The sequence below is a fragment of the Arachis hypogaea genome, chromosome 13, assembly GCF_003086295.3.
Source record: "Arachis hypogaea cultivar Tifrunner chromosome 13, arahy.Tifrunner.gnm2.J5K5, whole genome shotgun sequence".
Lineage (NCBI taxonomy): Eukaryota > Viridiplantae > Streptophyta > Magnoliopsida > Fabales > Fabaceae > Arachis > Arachis hypogaea.
Window position 1 is genome coordinate 135,560,940 of NC_092048.1, and position 20,118 is coordinate 135,581,057.

At 31.6% G+C, this 20,118-nt stretch overlaps 3 protein-coding genes across 8 annotated transcripts; 2 read left to right on the forward strand and 1 right to left on the reverse strand.

The window, feature by feature from the left end:
- The first annotated feature begins 558 nt into the window (after positions 1-558).
- On the forward strand, positions 559-11,226 carry LOC112733913 (carbonic anhydrase 2). 6 transcript variants are annotated; one of them, XM_072213214.1, is made up of 10 exons: positions 559-955; positions 1,681-1,793; positions 5,458-5,522; positions 5,785-5,925; positions 7,700-7,748; positions 8,633-8,749; positions 8,898-8,951; positions 10,063-10,148; positions 10,539-10,648; positions 10,784-11,226. In XM_072213214.1, the coding sequence occupies exons 2-10, from the start codon at positions 1,737-1,739 to the stop codon at positions 10,945-10,947; spliced, it is 843 nt and encodes a 280-aa protein (XP_072069315.1). In that variant the 5' UTR covers positions 559-955; positions 1,681-1,736; the 3' UTR covers positions 10,948-11,226. The 6 variants fall into 6 exon arrangements, with proteins under 6 accessions (XP_072069315.1, XP_025638809.1, XP_072069316.1 ...); XM_025783024.3 differs by having other exon boundaries at positions 10,539-10,644; positions 10,780-11,226; XM_072213215.1 differs by having other exon boundaries at positions 624-943.
- LOC112733912 (2-methylene-furan-3-one reductase) lies at positions 10,615-14,653 on the reverse strand. Its single transcript, XM_025783023.3, has 5 exons — positions 13,912-14,653; positions 12,999-13,322; positions 12,508-12,667; positions 11,758-12,037; positions 10,615-10,938 (listed from the first exon to the last, which is right to left on the reverse strand). Exons 1-4 carry the CDS (start codon positions 14,317-14,319, stop codon positions 11,772-11,774), a joined length of 1,158 nt encoding a protein of 385 aa, XP_025638808.1. The 5' UTR covers positions 14,320-14,653; the 3' UTR covers positions 10,615-10,938; positions 11,758-11,771.
- LOC112733914 (uncharacterized protein At4g28440) lies at positions 14,625-18,444 on the forward strand. The gene is made up of 3 exons (XM_025783027.3): positions 14,625-15,009; positions 15,495-15,719; positions 17,911-18,444. The coding sequence occupies exons 2-3, from the start codon at positions 15,497-15,499 to the stop codon at positions 18,096-18,098; spliced, it is 411 nt and encodes a 136-aa protein (XP_025638812.1). The 5' UTR covers positions 14,625-15,009; positions 15,495-15,496; the 3' UTR covers positions 18,099-18,444.
- The last annotated feature ends 1,674 nt before the right edge of the window (positions 18,445-20,118 follow it).

Genomic DNA, 20,118 nt, shown 5'->3' on the forward strand with positions numbered 1-20,118 from the left:
TGATTGATCAGTTTTAGTACTCTAAGAATAAACCCACATCAAGCAAGTTGAAAACAAATTAAAGAGGATTCAACAATCGGCCACTTGAAAGAATGAAAAGATTAAAAGAAGTAAGTAGAGTGAGACTCAAAAACATACTACAAAACATTTTTTAATTTCCAACTATGAGTACTCAAATTAAAAGGGATAGATACTCATGTAAGATTTGTTAATATTCATATTAATAATTCATCCTAGGATGAATGTCGATAAAATTGTGATAGTAATTTTCTCGGTCACATTTCAAAGAAAAAAGAAACAACCACTCTCATTATTCATTATAGTTCTATTTGTTTTTTATTTTCATATTTTGCCTTTATATTTTAGAATTTTTTGGTAAAAAAAATTAACAATAGTAATAAAAACTTCATTTATAATTTATTTATTTTCAGTTCTTTCTTTAAAAAAATAAAATAAAATAAAAAAGAAACCTAACTTGCCTAATAAAATTTTGAAACGGAGAAGTCACAAATAAGATCTCTATCATCATGAAATGAATTATCTTTTTAGAAAACAAATGGAAGTATGGAACATATATGCTCCAATATCCATAATATTAATCAATGTGCCTCAATTTGTGGCTTAACATTAAGAACCTTAAATTAACTGTGTCCACTACATTTGATTGGGTTTGAGAAATGAGAGATAAGGAAGCATTGTCCATATTACAAAACATAGAGTTAGAATTAGTTGACATTTCGCTTTCTTTATCTTATAGTGGATGCTTCCTTTCATGTGGCCCTTCAAATTCTTCATCATTCTCCCTCCATTTTCGGTGCCTAAGGGCTATGGCTTTTTGAGCTACCCTCCTCACTTCTCTTAGTCAAATAACCTATACCCTTTTTGCCATCTACCTCACTCACACGGCAACGTGGAAAAAAGAAGTCAAATTTCTCGCAGAAAGGTTTAATTTTTGGTAACCACTCCAATTAATGGTGTGATTTAATTTTATTATTATATCCATAAGAAATGGCTTTCAATTATTTGCTACTTATTTATTCATTATTTGTGCAATTCTTCTCCTTTTGGCATCCCATATGAAGTAAATTAGTATCTATAATATGAATTAAAAAGGAAAAGTGTTTTACCTCTCATCACCTCTATCACTTATTATTATACACTCTTGTCTCATTTTTTTACATTATCTAAAACATTTCATCAATAGTGTGAGACTAGATATATAGCTAGGCTTAATTAGAGTAGTAATTATAAAATTTAATTATTCTGTTGATTCTTGTAATTTTATTAAATTTATAATTAGGTCTTTATATTTTTTTTCAATTGAATTTTATATTATTTTTATTTTTATAGTGTAAAAAATATTAGAATTAATAATTGAATATTTTTTTGCAAATAGAAGGTATTCATAATTAAAACTTAATTAAATTTTTTATTACATGTTTTTGGAAATAATATTTTATTAATTTTAACATTTTTGACAAAAAAAATGATTTAATTATAAAATTAAAAATAATATAAAGACCTAATTAAAAAATATATATAAAAATTTAATTAAAAATTTTGATAAAATTATAAAAATTAATATAGTAATTAAACCTAATTATAATAAAGAATAATAAACGAGGTGCATGCATGTGAGTAGTTGTTGATGACTAGTGTTTGTGTGTGCTTAATTAACAGATAGGGTGATAGTCATCTATAGAGATCAGAGGATCATTGGTGCAAAGCGATAGAAGATGGCGAGGTCATTTAAAAAGTGCATGATGCTTTGTTGTACCGGCAAGATTTCCTCGGTATGCTACTTAATTATTACTCTTGAAATCTTGAACACGTTCTATATATTTTTCAGCTTCCAAAATCAGACTATCATAGCTTCTGCATAATATATACTAATTGATTGAAACAATGGTCCTTCTTGTGCTTAGTACAATACAACTAACTAGGGTGGGTTTCAACTAGTCTGCCTATATATATATATATATATATATATATATTAAACCCACTATTGATATAATAAAGTTCAATTAAACTAAGTATGTAATTATTTATGTTAGTCACCCCCAACATTTACTTTGACATAAAATGGCATGTATGCAAACCCAGCATTCTACGTGTGCATGCAATTTAAATTATTTTGTATTATTCAATATATAGTAGGATTCATTTTATTAATATTCACATGGAAAGGTTATCTATAATTGCTTTAATCAAGTTTCTGATTTCTCAACCCTACTTTTGATATAAATAAATGATCCACATACATGGGTAGAAAAGCAAGTCAAAATGACGTTTCGTAACTTATTCCGTAACCTAAACGGAATTTGTATAACGGATGGGTAGGGGCACCCTCACTCCCAAAAATCCTCCATCTCAATAGGGGACTTGGGATATGAGTTTCAGAAAAAAAAGGTAACAAACAAAATAAAAAAATTATATATATTTTTTTGGAATTTAAGATTAGAAAAAAACCGCATTATTCACAAAGCTAGCTAACTCATTTTTAGTATCCAATTATTATTATTATTATTATTATTATTATTATTATTATTATTATTATTATTATTTTAAAATAAGAGTTCAACACTTAAGTGGAGTAAAGTAACACTAAGATAATAATAATAATAAAGCCATAACAACTTCTATGTCATTTTTGACATAGCCATCAACAATATGAGTTATTTAAAACACCACTCTTTAACATAAGAAAATGATTGCTCCACACAGTCGTCAATTTCTGTTATCTTAATGTGAAAAATAGCATCATTTTGGCATAGCCAAATAATCTATACGGTTAAGAAAAATCTAAGTAGCCAATACTTGTGCCTCTCTTTTCTCATCGGCGTGGATCTCCAACTGTCAAAATGCTCTTTCAAGGTACCAGGGACAACCCACATCTGTCCAAACGCTGAGATCCAAGCACACCACACCTGGCATACCAATACAAACCATCATTCTGTTGTAGGATTTCCAACCTACTTAGCAAGTTCTTTGTATTGACCCGGTCTACCAATACAAACTAAGTAAATAACTACACTCAGAGGTAAAAATAGGCGTTTTCAAATCTCCTTTGTGAACTTGTATCTCGATACCTCCTCATCTAAAGTCTGTTCTGCACAAATAAATTATTATTATTATTATTATTATTTATTATATTATTAAATTAATGCAACTAAGAAACAATCTTTGATGTAATTAACGATCTTTCTACAACTAATATGTTATTAGATAAGTTATATATGCTAAGGAGAAAATAATTCTAAAAATATTTTATTTAATTTAATATTTATAATTATATATTTATTATATTTAATATTATTTAATTATGTTAATGATAATAAAAAATACAAAATAAAATAGATTATAATTAAAAATATAAAATAAAATAATTTTCTATTGTCTACTACGTACCAAATATTTTTGCTATTTCAAACACTAATTAAGATAACCATATATCAGTTCCAATCTAAATCATTTCTACACCTAATTAATAGGTAGCAACCCATTTGTCACGGGAATCATCAATTCACATTTATCATAATAACGGGATTGATCTAATTCCTTAATTAGCTTCTTGAGTATTTTTTTTCCAGGTTATTAACGTACTTAACATCTTCTTGCGAGCTATCATGTATACATCTAACAAAAAAAAAAAGCATTTTACTTGTTTGTTTTTTACTTTTTCATCATTTTAAAATATTTCATTTTAATAAATACGTGGATCAAATAAATGACGTTTCACATAATGAATTGATTAAAGCAAAATTATATATGGCTTACTTTGATAACACGGATACAAATATCTTAGTTTTTAGTTTCACATAACTCAATTTGGTTTTTTGAATTTTCTACGTAACTTTTACCTATATTTTGGCAGTTATATATAACCATCATAAAATATTTTCTGATGCCATATTATATAAAAAAAATTAGTATTAATGCATTGATAAAAACGCAAGTGCAGTTAACTTTATGTAAATTTTGATAGTTAAGAATTATTAAATAATTTGACAAATTTGATTAAATTATTATCTAACGACTATCAACTATCAATTTTATATGCACCTGAATTTTCACCTAATGCATTTGTTTATTCAACTTACTAAAAACAATGATTAAGTTGACGCGTTAATAAGAGGATATTACTGTGAAAAACTGAAATCTAAAATTTGATTCGCTTAGAATGAAAGATTAAGTGGGAGACAAATCTCAACAAATATACGGATTTATGAGATGAGATGTGTGTTAAAAACTTCAAACTCTGTATCCAGCATAGGCCACACGGCGTAGCTATTGGATTATCAATTTTATATTCATAACTAAAATGTGCAAAATCACAAAATATACACCACCTTACAAAGCTTATAACTATGTATCCATTATTTTCTTCCCTTTTTCTATATATCAATTAATATACTAGTGACTCACATAACCCATATAAGTGGGTCAGCATGCATGGTGCTGAGGGAGTGTGCATCATTAGTTAATATTAATATTAAAATTTAATTATTATGTATTAAGTTTTATACATACACTAATTATGTAAAAAATTATCTAGAAACAAAAGTGGTTTATTTTTTTACGTATTGATATAATTTTGGTGTAATATTCAATTATTGAATTTTATGGTATTTTTTAAAATAATAAAAATAATACAATACGTTTTATTTGGATTGATAATACGTCTGTTGTATTGTATATTTTAATTTAAAATATACAATACAAAAAGATGTATTGTCAATTCAAAAAAGACGTATTGTACTGTTTCTACCATTTTAAAAATTATCATAAAATTCAATGATTGAGTAATATACCAAAATTTTTTTAATATACAAAAAAAATTAACCACAAAAAATATGGGTTATTTAATTAAAATTTTTTGTTTGAAATGAAATGAGATATGAGAGGTGGGGCTTAAGGCAGAGAATAGATGATGTATGTGGTTCACTTGTAATTTTTTAACAAAATGTTATGGAACGAATAGATTTTATAATTTATAGTTATTAATTAATTATTATTAATATTTTTAATATTGTAATTATATAAAATTATATTTAATAATATAATTTTTTTATTAATTAAATATTGATTAAATTTTAATAAAAGTACTGATAGAGTGGTCCTACTTTCTCATTTTTTTAATTCCCAACGGTGTTCCAAACTCAACATCTGATCTCATCTCTTCACATATAAAAACCGCAACACATACATCAATTTTCTTCAGAAATCTCACCATTTTCGTCATAATCTCTTCTCTCTCACTCACAAATTAAGGTCTGCATGCCATCTCTGATATCTCTCTTAATTAGCTTCATCCTTTCTCCCAGATTCACATGTATATACCATATATATTAATTAATAGATAGATAGTTATTTTGTTATCATATGTATCATATATTTGGATGATTGTAATAAAAGAATAATAAAACTGAATTGTGCGATTGGAACAATAACATACAGAAGGAAGACATGGCAGCTGGAGACTCATACGATGACGCCATTGCAGCCCTCTCCGACCTCCTCAAGTACTCGATCTTCATCTCTCTATCTCTCTTTCTGATTTATTTTTATGAAAATTTATGATCGTCATCATCGGCGTTTTCCTTGGTTTAACAGACGAAACCGCGTTCCGATCGCTTTGTCTTCTTTTTCAGTTAATTAATTAATGAATTTGGCGCGGTGGTTTCATCTTTCATGTGTGTTGTTCGGCACACAGTGGGACCCGCACCGCCTTTGACGCATTCTATTATCTCTCTCAATTTTTTTTATTTGTTATTATTATTGAAGGGACAAAGCCATACTCGGCAGCCTGGCCGCCGCAAAGATCAAGCAGCTCACGGCGGACCTGGAGGCCGCCGGTTCCACTCCATTCAACCCGGATGACAGGATCCGAACCGGCTTTGACCACTTCAAGAAGGAGAAATTCGAGTACTACTTCCCTTCCTCTCTCTTTCTCTTATTCATCTACCTAGCTACTTACTACTTATTACTTAATCACTGTTTTGTTGCACCACTAGTAATTACAAATTTTTTATTGCCGTCATTAAAAACTTAATCACAACTCCTAATTAAGCAAATTTAGCTAATTTTGTCCTAGACGTGTCGAATATGACCAACTCAGTATATTAATTTGGTATCAACACATTAATTAAATTATACATAAATTTTAGTAGTTAATTTTAATATATAAATAATATTTTTTATTTTTAAAATATTTTATTTAATTTTTTAAAAATAATATTAATTACATATTTAACTAAAATTTGTTGATCGGCTAAAGAGACTATTCTTGAATAGTGGCATCGCATCTGCACCTGACAGCAGAGGAACCGAACCTTGTGGGTTGTGTTGATGGAATATGTGATTGTTTTTTGTGGCATTAGTAGTACTTGACTGCTTTGTGGCTGGTGAAATAACGGAACTGCCCCTAAAGTAAAGGTGTTCTTGTAGTGGTAACATGAATTCAAGAGTTTTATTTATGAGGATCATGAGCGTGGCCACTTATGTAAAGTAGAAAAATAGCGACTGTAAGTCTGTAACAATTGTGAATTTACTACTATTGATGAGAGTGGGACCAATAAGGTTATAGCCTCAAAATAACGTCAGACACGCATTATTGGCACTTGTGATAAGCGACATTATAAGTTGACTATCTTAACATTACAATGAATTCATTGGAGAGGAGATGGCAATGGGAACACATAGGATCATAGAGTAGTAGTGGTAGTAACATGGCAATAGATTTAGGATCTCACCCAAAATAAATGGGGCATTCTTTAAAGTGCCTTTCTATCTCATAATTTTTTCGGACATAAAAAGGTTACTTGCTTTGTCTCCTGTGTTTTTCACTGTGACATAGGTTTGTCTTGCTTATATAAATGTTATAAGTGGAATCATTTTTTTTAAATAGTTGGATCTAAATAATAAAAGTTACGTGTATCTAAAATTGTTTGCTATATTTTTAATATACTTAAAAATTAATATAATATATATCTTTAAAATATATAAATAAACAAACTTTTTAATTGCTTGTTTATTGATTTTCAAAACACACGCAACTCGCGACATCCCTATTGTAGATTATATGATAAATTTCTTCGAACGTAATCTGCGACACTCTTCAATAGATTACATGCATTTGTAAACTGCGATATTCCTGTCGCAGTTTATATAGTTTATGAAAAAAATGCATTGCGGTATCCACTTTTCAAAATGTATAATATGGTAATTTTGAGGACCAATTTATTTAATTCAATAAATTATCCTTTGATATATATATAGATTATCTTTATTATATATTATTGTAATTCAATAGTTAAACATTTTTATTTATTCGTTTTTCTGTTACTTTTAAAATATCATACTAACTTATATTTTATTTAGTGATCTATTTTTTCAAAAAAAGTTTTGTTTTGTAATGAGAACAAAGATAATAATTAAACATAGCAAGAGATTTATATAATAATATTCAGAGTTAAACTTATTATTATTATTATTATTATTAATGGGATGATGATCCATTTGAAATGGATTTTTTTTTAAATATTTAGGAATTAAGTTGCCCTTTTCTCCGAGGGCTAAAGGAAGTAATGGTACAATAGCATTCAAGTGTAATAATGACTTTTACTTTGCAATGTTAATGGTGAAAATCAGATTATCCATGTTAACTAAGTAGCTGTCTAATTCCCTTTTTTATTATCAGAAAGAATCCGGATTTGTTTGGCGAACTCGCTAAAGGACAGAGCCCAAAGGTAAGTGATTTGCTCCTCCTCAATTTTGCCCTTTAGCCTCTCCATCGGGTCATGTTGACTTTCTTTAATTTCCGAACAAAAAGGGAAACTAAAAACAAAAGTAGTAGTAATAGTATTAATGAAATGAAGTCGACGCCTATATATTTCAAGTTTAATAGTGACATTTTTTTAATTTAGTTTGCCTTATTCTATGATCACATGCATTAACTACTATTATCACCAAGTGCACAATATGTTCATACTACAGATAGCATATAAGTGGTCCTGCTAATCGTTTTATTCTATAATATGGTCTTTTTCAGTAACGGCATCTATCGAATCATTTTGCTGTTCAATGTATGTAGTTAAGACTAGGGATATTTATATTAAATTAATTCGAAGTAATTTAATATATAGGTTTTGTAATTATTTATTGCTCACCACTAATAAGCATTAACGTTTTATCACCCTATTGAATATCTTAATTAATGGAAAGTTTTGTTAGATACTAATATCTTCGGGCTCGAATGATTTTAGTTTAATTTTATTTTGGGTCCCAAAAAATATCATATAAATATTTATGAGAACGTATATTATAAAAATTGATTGAAATTTAATGTAAAGTTCGTAAGACTCGAACTCGTAACTTTTTAAGTGAATATGAGGAGATTATGCTATTTGAGCTATAATTCATTGGCAAATTTAGTAGATATTGAAATAGTAATATTTGTAGTAATATTTTTTTAAAATGATACGATATCTCTTTATTGTATTATTTCAAATATTATATCTAATGTAAGCTTCAATCTCAAATCAGTTTAATTATTGTAAAAATCAAAAGTAATATTAAAGATATTTCATTGGAGTTGTTCTTGATTTTGATTCACATGTTGCATTGTTTGCAGTTTATGGTTTTTGCTTGCTCAGATTCAAGAGTTTGCCCATCTCATGTTTTGGATTTCCAACCTGGTGAAGCTTTTGTGGTCCGAAACATTGCCAACATGGTTCCACCATATGAAAAGGTTTAAGTAATTTCATAAATCATACAAATACAATATATAATATAAGGTTGTTATTCTATAATATTAGTGCATAAAAATTTATCTAATATTTGGTGCTTCAAAATTCAATACCAAAATTTGACTTTTTTTTTTTTTTTTTGAATGGCAGACGAAGTACGCAGGAACAGGGGCAGCCATTGAATATGCGGTCTTACATTTAAAGGTACGAATGTCATAACAATTCCATTGATGCTCCTATCTTCTTGCAAGAACATGATAAGGGTGGGTCATGCATGTGAAAAGAAAAGAAACAAGTAATAAAGTTTTGTGGTGGAGAATTTCCCTCATTATTAGTTGGGATCCACACGCATCTCACCTCTATTCTTTTATGTTAAGGCTCCTTTAAGTTAGGAGAATATATAATATTTCATAAACAATTTATGGATAAATGAATACAATATTAAGAAGGGAATATAATTATATAAGGTAGCTGAATACTACTCAAACAAAAAATGTAGGGCAACTATATATTTTAGTTTCAAGTATCTACTTTTTCTGTATTAGGTTGTAAATTCAAAATTGTTGTTGTTCAATTATGATTTATGACCCAATACCTACCACCTCCACTACCTACCTTCCATTCATAATCATAAATCATGAATCAAAAGAAAAGAAGATGTATTAGTATACAAATTAGACGGAGATGGTGGAAACTGCAAAGATCAATGGTGGCTGCCAGCGTGGATGAAAATAATGTCTTAAAAAAAACTTATTTCGACATAAAACATGAACAACAAATAAAGAAATTAAAGCATTTTCCGATAAAAATAAAATAAAATAAAACACTCGTACAATTAGATATGTAGTTGTGACTTATAATGTGTATATCATTGATAGAGAACTAAATTTTAGTTAGTTAATATTAGTCAGTTTTTTTTAAGTTCTTATTTTTTTAAAAATTAAGGATTTATGATTTATAATTTAGAAGTTAGTGTTAAAAGATTTAAGATTAAAAATTAAAAATTTAGGATAAATAAAATAATTTAAAAAATTTAGTTGACGTTAGTAAAAAAATATTAATCCCTAATATTACTCTGATACTTTTTTAGGTATAAAAATAAAAAAATTAACAAATAAAATGTATATAAAAAAAGGTGGGTATAAAAAATATTTCTATAAGAAAAAAATACACAAACAATATATGGAAATTATCATTTCTTATTTTAAATAACATATAATAGTCTTCTACTTTTATTATTATTATTATTATTATTATTATTATTATTATTATTATTATTATTATTATTATTATTCTAAAGCGAAATGTCATACAGGTGGAGAATATTGTGGTAATTGGACATAGCTGCTGTGGAGGTATAAAGGGACTCATGTCTATCCCCGATGATGGGACCACTGCAAGGTATAATATTTTAATTAACGGATTAATCTATTTCCTATCGTAAATTATGGGTTAGATTCAAAAGTAGAAACATGATTTAATAAATTTGTCAAAAAGAGATAAAATACCTAAAGTAAGTACAAATAGAAAGGAAAAGAAGCAAACACACACACGATTGAAAATCTTAATCTTCTTTAGTAGCTTTTTAGGTCTTGTGGTAATTTACACACATCTCCTTTTCACTCACATGCCATGCACAATCACAAAGAGAGTTTAAGAATTAGTATTTTTTTAATTTTACTTAAAATAAACTTTGTAGTGCTACTCCATGAACTCTCACTTTTATTTTTATTTTTTAACTTAAATAAACTAAGGTAAAATAATTTTATATTTTTATTTGATCATTCACAGTGACTTCATAGAGCAATGGGTCCAAATTTGTAACCCAGCAAGATCTAAGGTTAAAGGAGGAGCTGGTGACTCAAGCTTTTCAGATCAATGTGCCAATTGTGAAAAGGCAAGTTAAAAAGCACTGCTCTTTATTAACTTTCCTGACATTGAATTCAGTGTTTCTTAACTTTTGGTCTTCATATCACATATTACAAGGAGATCAGTGTCTTGAACTACTTATATATATGTTTTTCTAATGCAGGAAGCTGTGAATGTATCACTTGGGAACCTATTAACTTATCCATTTGTGAGAGAAGCAGTAGTGAGTAAAAAGCTTGCATTGAAGGGTGCACATTATGATTTTGTTAAAGGCAGCTTTGAGTTGTGGGATTTGGACTTCAAAGTCACTCCCCCTGTGTCCCTGATTTAAGAGAGAGATATAATATTACTACATCACCTTCAAGGAGAGTTCTCAATCAAAATCTCATGTATATTACTTCTTTCTACAAGTCTTCTGTCTTTGTAATTCCCAGAAAAAAGAGACGCAAACACTCGGCAAAAATAATGCTCCTTGTGACCTAGATAATCTCCTAATTTTTGTTATGTACTTTTATGTTCCAGCAAACTTTTGAATATAAGGATACTGATATATCCACCTAAATCAAAGTAATGCTTTTTTGCATTCAATATAAAGTATTTACTTTAAAAAGCTTGGGTTTTATTTATTCAGACACTCTTTAAATTGGATGACAAAAAATGTGTGTTTTTAATCTAATGATGATAATAGAATGGAATTAGTGTTCAAACAAACCCAAACTTTCTATTATGTGAAATTAACATTGATTGTTCTTTGTTTTCTTTGAGACATGAGACCTCAATCGTAGTATATGAACAACTTGTCAATGAAATATAGTATGTATCCATATGAAATGTGACACACTATATTGATTCACACCTCAACTATTATTAAATAGGATGCAAACTTAAAAATTAAGCGGTGAACATATAAAGAATAGTAGTTAAAAAGGTGTGAGTTAAGACTGTTTCTCATTAATTTGTTTCATTTGGACATGTCCATGTTCCCTTAAGTTTAAAACAGACATTTTTCTTGGGAAAATAGTCATGGATAGTTTGAAGGAACATTTAGCAGTGAAGCTTTTTATGTATAAATCAAAACTCTGATTTACTCACACCGAGAGTGAACATCTCTAGTAAATAGATAGACAGCAAAATTTCCTACCCCTTTCTCTGTCTTTATGGGATGGGACTTATGACGACCTTTCCAGTAGCACGGTTTGTTTCAAGGTAAGTGAAGGCTTCAACAAGCTGAGCAAAGGAGAAGGGACCTTTGGGATCCACAACTGGCTTTACTTGTCCACTCTCCAAGTAAGGGTTCAGTTTCCTGAGAACAGCTCCATTGGAAGTAACCACAAATCTGAACCCAGGTGGTGTAACTGCTCCTGTTAGTGCCACCACACTCCCACCTTCTTTCACTGCCTTCACTGCCTTCTCACATTGCCCTGCATATCATTAATCATGTAAGATCAATTCTTCTGGAATTATGTTAAAATATGGGATATTATATGCGGCGCTTTTTGATTTGTTGTTTATACTCATCTCCCTGAGTAATAGAGGTATGTGTGACATTCTATAAAATATAAGGCTATCATATGTCATAATTTAAATATCAGAGGAAGTTAATGCATCATTTACAAATTCAAGAATGTCATGTGGAGATCAATATGAAAAACTCTAAAATATAAGCTTATGAGATTCCTTTCTTATGTACATATACTGATAAAGGGTTTCTTATGTTTTGATTAAACAGGTTTTAGCCTCAAATTTAACGGTGAAAATTTGAAAATGCAGTTCATAATCTTCTACTTATTGACACAGTAATGATTACGTGCATACATCACGGAAAAATTTAGGCATGCAAAGATTGGAAGAACATGAATGATACAAGGAGAACACAGTTTTTTCTTCTTACCAATGGCATCATAAACAACATCAAATTTTTCTGGCAAGTCTTCAAAGTTCTCCTTTGTGTAGTCAATAGCCAAATCAGCTCCCAAGCTTTTCAACAGCTCCAAATTTCTGGTGCTTGAAGTGGCAGCAACTCTTGAAGCCCCAAAAACTTTCTTAGCTAGCTATTATTAATCATTGAAGGTACACATGAAGTGTAACATGTTAGTGTGTAACCTTCTTATAGCATTAATATAGAGTTCTAATGACTTTCTCTCATGCTAGAAATCTGAATCCATGAACATATTTTCTCCCAAGCTAGTTAGTTGAGTAATTTAGAGACAATGAAACTAGCAGTGATGATATTCTAAAAACCACAGAATTAGAAAATGCAGCATCAGCATCTCACTCCTTGCCAACAATCACTACTGCAAATAGACTCTCAAACATTTTTATACTCTTGAGAAATAATGCAAACATAATCTTGATGCAACATCATACTGAGCAACTGCTTACCTGAATGACTAGGGTTCCAACACCACCAGAACCATTTAGAACAAGAATGGATTTACCAGGGGAGAATCCAAGCCTCTCCAAACCCTCATAAGCAGTCTCAATTGCAAGAGGAAGAGAAGCAGCCTCAGCAAAGTTCAAGTTCTTTGGTTTTGGTGCTAACAATCTCTCCTCAACAGCAGTGTACTCAGCTAAAGACCCAAACTGCTTAGGCCCTTCAAGTGCTTTCTCATTAACATCACCATATACTTCATCACCCACCTTGAAATCCTTTACTTTGCTACCAACCTTCACCACCACTCCGGCAACATCGTACCCCGGAACAGTCTATTCACAAAAGACCCAAATTTCATCTCATTACTTGAAAGCAAAATATGTAAAATGTCATTAAGATCTATGGCTGAGCAAAGATAAAATATGGCCAGATTGTTGATCTGACAAGCAAAGATAAATATGATGATAGAACCATTCTAACATGAAACAAAAATCAAATATAAAATCATTCCATTACCAACAAAATCAATCTATGGTAATTGAAATCATCTTCGGATATAGCAACTTTTATATTCCTCAGTCCTCACCTCAATTAATGAAGCTACCGTACCCTTTAATTAACTAATGAGATTCTAATACAACAAAACATGCTATTTAATTAAGCATTTAAAAATTAAAATCATGCTGTTCCATACCTCTACATTACAATTGCCAGAATTCATTATGATAATTCAAGAATAAGCTGTGTACAAGGAATGCCTATTTATGAATTAAGAATAAAATCTAATCATGATAAAATAAGCCCAATATCAAACTAAATAATACGAGATATACCTAGATACTAATATGTAATACACTAAGTATATAGAAAAAAAAAGCAGAAAATAAGTAAAAGATAAGTGAGGGAAGATGAGAGAATAACCGGAAGAGGAGAATCAGTGGCCTTGAACTTTCCCTGCCTTCTCTTGGCATCAACAGGGTTAAGAGCAGCAGCAACAACCTTAACAAGAACCTGATCCTCCTTCACATCAGGGACACCAACACTGGAATCAAACTTCAACACGTCAACTCCGCCATACTCACCGTACACCCATGCCTTCATCTCAGACGGCACAGCCGTGGCTTTAACTGCCTCAGAAGAAGCAGGTGTGGTTGTAGCCTGAGACCTCACCACCACAACTCCTGAGTGTCTCCGACTCTGAGGACTGAAGAATAACCGGTCCCTGTTATTTTCCCGGAAAGGAAGGGAAAATCTGAGAGAAAATGGAGAACTGGAAGGGAGAGAGGTGAGGTGGGAAGGTGTGGAGGAGAGTGCAGCTGAGACGGACATTGTTTTCTAACGGCTTATCACTTATCTCTGCTCTCAACTAACTTTATAACTAACCATGTGAATGTTACATGTTTTTGTAACAGAAAATTTTCTAGTCAGGTGAGTGCCAATGTCTGAATTAAATTTATTTATTTATTATAATAAATTCGTGTGTATAGTGTATATGATTCTAAATTATGTCTTGTTACATTGAGATATGATTATGGACTTATGGTACGGTACAACAATTGGAATTGAGGTGTAGATTTAGTGCCGCAAAACGACGTCGTGGAGCATGGCTGTGTAATGATTATGACTCTTGTGAAGTTCAGAAATTATCAGTCCAAGTCTCCATGAGTCCAGAGAAGGAGAAGTCTCTAGAAAAATTGCTAGCTAAAGAATCCATTACGCTGTCTAAATATTTCTCTTTTTGGTCAGGATTGGGCTAATTTTGGTAAAACTTATTTTGGGCTAGCCCAATTTGAAACTTGCATAAAAATATTGGGTTGACCCGAGAAAATTTTACATGTGGGGCCAGATCGGGTCAATATTGACCCGAAACAAGTGAGCAGGAACAGTTGCACATATCTTCTACCTTATAAACCGACCTCGACGGCTGAGCTGCGTTTCGTGTTGGTTTCAGATCTCTCTTTTCTCACTTCCCTCGCATCTAATACACGCCTTCTTCTCTATTCCACTTCCTACTTTCAGGTCAGATTCCATAAATTCTGTTACTTTTTCGCTAACATACATAGATTCCAAATTCTATTATTTCATGTTTGTTTCTTTCTTTTGTTTCTCCGATTTCAACACTAAGGATAGCTTATAAAGCTTCAAACTTTTCATCCCTTTAAGCCCATGGTAGCTCGATTTCTATATATGTGTGTGTGTCTTTGCAATTGATTGATGTTAATTTATGCTTTGCTTAATTGTATTAATTTTGCATTGGCCAAAGGGTTTTTCCTTGGCTCGTAATTTAGATATAGAAAATCAAAAAGTGATCAATTATTAGTTTTTATGACCTGTTTTTATCCGTGATTGATGTTAATTTTCAAGGAAATTATTGTTGGGTGAGCTGAATCGTTTAATTTACCACTTTTTGTTTTGGGCTTTTGGTTTTTAATATCTTATTAGATGAGAACGAGATGGGCTTTATCATCGAGCTTGATTTGACCTTTGGCTTTGTTGGAATGCAGATATGGCAGAATCAAAACCAGGATTGAGGAAGCCTGTGTTTACCAAGGTTGATCAGCTTCGCCCCGGGACCAGTGGGCATACTTTGACTGTGAAGGTGGTTAGTACCAAGTTGGTGATGCAGAAGGGTCGTCCTGATGGACCTCAACCTCGGCAAATGCGAATTGCTGAGTGTTTGGTGGGGGATGAGACCGGAATGATCATTTTTACAGCCAGAAATGATCAAGGTATAGATGATTTTCTTTGATCCTGCAGAGTTACTACTTTAGAAGGTTTTTGATGTGTCATTGCGTCTTGTTGGATTTTGTCACTATATTTTATATATCTTTTGATATGGTTGGTTGTTTTTGGTGGATTCATTTAATTGTGAAGGGATACTCATTTGTTTCTAGTGGTAGGTTCACAATTTTAACTATGTTAAGCTGACATATGAAACAGAATTTGCTAACTTCATTCTTATTTGTATGACTTTTGAATAAAGTATTCTCCTAGTGACATGTCTTCTATTAATTTGATAATATCTGAACTCGTCTGATAAGTTCTCTAATACAAGATTTCGACATTTAGCTTTAGAAGAAAATAAAGAAGTCTGAAAGACCAAAGTATTTTGGTTCACTCACATCCAAATTTTGACATAAAACAAATCATGGACAACAGACAATGAATTTTATGCTTCTCCCGGAGATAGATCAAAGTACTCTAATTATGAGATTATGGATTTGTACAGAATTGATGGATGGATGGATGGATAGATAAGGAAAACGTAGTAATAGGTTGGTGTGATAAGGAGACTTGTTGGGATTTTGAGTCCACCTCCTTGGATGGGAACATAATATTCTCAAAGCACTAATCATAAATTGCAAAGAATCGCCAGAAGAAGATATGTTCTGAATACATTAACAATCCTACAATATTTGCTAGGATCTACTATCCAACTCAGAACATGGTTATGTGGGTTTGTGATTGGATTTTTGAGTTTACCTGTACAACTTTTGGGATGGAAGGATTCCAATATGGTGGTCAAGCCATCTTTTTGGTGACAGTCAAACCATACTTTATTTCTAAGACTTCTCTAGCGCACCTTCAAAGATCAAATGACTCCAGACCTTGTAGTTTTTCCCCTCTAGTCATATGAGTTGCTTTATCTACTAACTAGGTGGTGCTACGTTGTTTTCATCAAGGTGCTGCCCTGCATCTTATTTGTTTGGGTGTATACTCTGCTCAAGTGGTGCTTCATCAAGGTGGCTATTGCTCTGTTTGATATGTGTTCTGACTGTGTCTTATAGGGTTCTATGTGATTTTTCTGCGCATACCTGCGCTATATTAATGCTAGTTTTGATTTTAAGGGCATTTCACCTAAGGATATCTATGCTTGAATATTATGCACTTTACGTAGGACCTGATCCTTATGGTTCCTATTATGCATGTTACATCTCTACTACTGCAGTACTTCTACTCCCTTTTGATCTTAGGTAGTATTTCCATCTGGCCACAATTGTAAACATCTATGGACTTTGGCTAAGAAATTGATTGTGACTATGCCTCTAAGCATTAAAGTTTATCAGCTGCATTTTCTTCATCAATGCATTTTAGTTTCTAAGAATATTAAGCATTTCTATTTCAGTTTTTCCAATGAATTGAAATAATGCCAAATGCTGTTATCTGTAAATCACTAAATCATTTCATGTGTTGTGAGAATTCAATGATCTACCTATTTTGTTTTTTGCCTTTGTTTTGTGGACATAGGGATTCCACTAGTGAAATATATGGATATTGGATAATGACATTATAGAAACAGGGTATGAATGAGATAACATATTCCTTCTTCCTCTCTGTCTCATCTTTAGGCCTTGAGATCGAATATTGTCCTTGTTAGTTTATACCATGTTTTGCTTGTGTTTTATCTAGACTATTAGATTGAAGCAATGCACATTTGTTGTGAAGGATGCTGAATTTATGCTGACTATAACTTATTTTTTCATGTTAATGATAATAGAAACAGAGGGTTAATTGAATCTGTTAGTTTATATCATAGTAATTTTTAAATGGATGTGGATTGTAACTTCCATGCTAAAGATAAGTAAGTATTGCATAACTAGAGCAACGTATGAATAATGTTCAGTGTTGTGTTTAGATATTAGATATTGATGCCTGAAATGTTGTATACACCATAGAAGTTTAGATGAAACCAATGTTTTTAGTATAAAATTTCAGTAGTATAGTTTCAGCTGTAGCTGTTGAAGAAAATATGTTTGAAAGAATATCTATTTACATAAGCTTGGTTGCCTCATTTTGACCTGTTGTCCACAACTAGAATGAAGATCATTATTCCATAATTTTAACAAAAATGCCAGGGTGTATTGATTATCTGATTCCACCCCCCCCCCCCCTCCCCTCCCCTCCCTTTTTTTTGTTCAGTGGATGAGATGAAGGAGGGATCTACTGTGATCCTGCGCAATGCCAAAATTGACATGTTCAAAGGATCAATGAGACTTGCTGTTGACAAGTGGGGCCGTGTCGAAGTCACAGAACCGGCTAGCTTCACTGTCAAGGAAGACAATAACTTGTCCCTCATCGAATATGAACTGGTGAACGTTGTGGAGTGAGCGACTCGATACTGGTACAACTTAGCAACTTCTGCTGTGTCATAATGGTCAGAGAATAAAACAAATCCAGGAATGCAGTCTACTTAGGAATAGAGATTTTGGAAGTCAATGGTCCAATGTTGCTTCTTAGTTCTTACACCTGACTCGGTGGTTTTTCGCAAGCTGAACTACTGAACAGAAGATGGCATCAAAGCGGAAGAAGAATATAATGTGATTGGCTTCCAAGTCTTGCTTTTTGTTTTGCTATCTTATCTATTTATCTCTGGATTTTCTGTATGTTCGACTGCTATGTATTAGAATATTATGTGGAAGAGTAGCCTTCATACTTGGTCCCTTTTTGCCTTCATATCATACGCAGTTACCATAATCTGTAGAACAAAGGGAAATCAAAGACTTGGAATCTGAAATCGTCAATTAGTTTCCAATTGCAATTGGACGGTTAAAACTAGAGAGTTGGAAATATTCAAAGAATAATGACACACCCTTAAAAGGCTATTTATACTTTGGAAGAGTAAATGTGTTGTATTTCACCAACCCATGATTTCTGTCACGAATTTTAGCAGAATGTTCTGGTTGAATGTCAACTTACAAATTTATGCTACTGATAACTTTGCACCGGGGATTGTTCTAAACTCCTAATATCCATAGCTACTATAATATTAGTATACACAAGATGTGAATGTCAATAATGTCGGTGCTTTATGTCCTTTAGCTGCCATTCACACCTGGGAATCTTTGTGAGTTGAGGGTTTTGAGAAGGAAAAAAAGTTAACGAGCTTGAATGGTTCTTCAATTACCATTTTTTTTTAAACGTGAAATTAAGCTAAAGTATCTTCTCTTTTCCATCCTTCAAAATAAAAAATACTATTCACAAATGAAGCCAAGTAATATATAATATGTATGGATGACAATGGTTAGCTCACTAAAATAAGTGTTAGGGTTTGAATTCCGTCTTGTGCAAGCAGCAATCCACTGACCCTTAAATGAAATTCAGTACTACAACGGATTAGTCATTAGCTTGCTGGGCTGGAGAATACGGTAGAAACCAATATATATATATATATATATATATAAAGAAAGCAAGAAAAAGAAGAGATTTTAGAAATGGATGACAGTGTGATTGATCAAACGGTTGACTGGTATTGACATAGTCGTTATCTCATTATTCCTTAAGCTACACTCTTGCCAGTGGAATTGAGTTCGAGCACCAAAACCAAGCACATGACAATATAAATATATGTAAGGTCCACATTCCACACCACCAAAGAGAATTTTATAAAGTCTTGTATTATAGCCTTTAATGGAGTTATGGCACTCGCATTGCTGTCTCTCTATTCTCACCTTCAACCTCCTCTGCCCACCGGGCACCACCTATTTCATTCATTACCCATGCCCCCCTTATCTCTTGTATAATAATGGGTAAGCCCCAACAAACTTTTGGGCCTTAGAAGCAACAATCATGGCTTTCTATCTGCATTACATTGCTACTACACCCACTTGATGATATTTTATTTTGATCTCTTGAATATATATATATGCTCCAACAAAAATGAATTTGTGATGATGTTTTCTTATTCTTACTGTTTGATATTGTTGCATGATATATATATATGCTGATGTCAGTATCAGGTATCACGCCTTCTTTTATGCTAAGATTAATTAGTGATGGTTCTTGATTTAGCTAGCTAGATAGCATAGCAGTCCCTTCATTCAATGCACAGGGTTCCACGATGTACATTATTAAGAATTATATAAACATACACATGTAATGAGGACAAAAATAATATCCCAGGGAAATAAAATCATGTATATCCATGTGCACTAAATGCTTTGAAGAGTGAGTGGCTTAGTTGTCCATAGAAAAATAAAGGGGTGGCTTTATTCAAAGAGTAGGACCCGAATATGTGTGCCACCATCTAATAATGTCTTGCATCGTCATAAGTGGGAATCAATATGATCTCCAATATGAATATGAACATGAATATGGGATATATGAATTGTAATTATGTAACGTAAATTG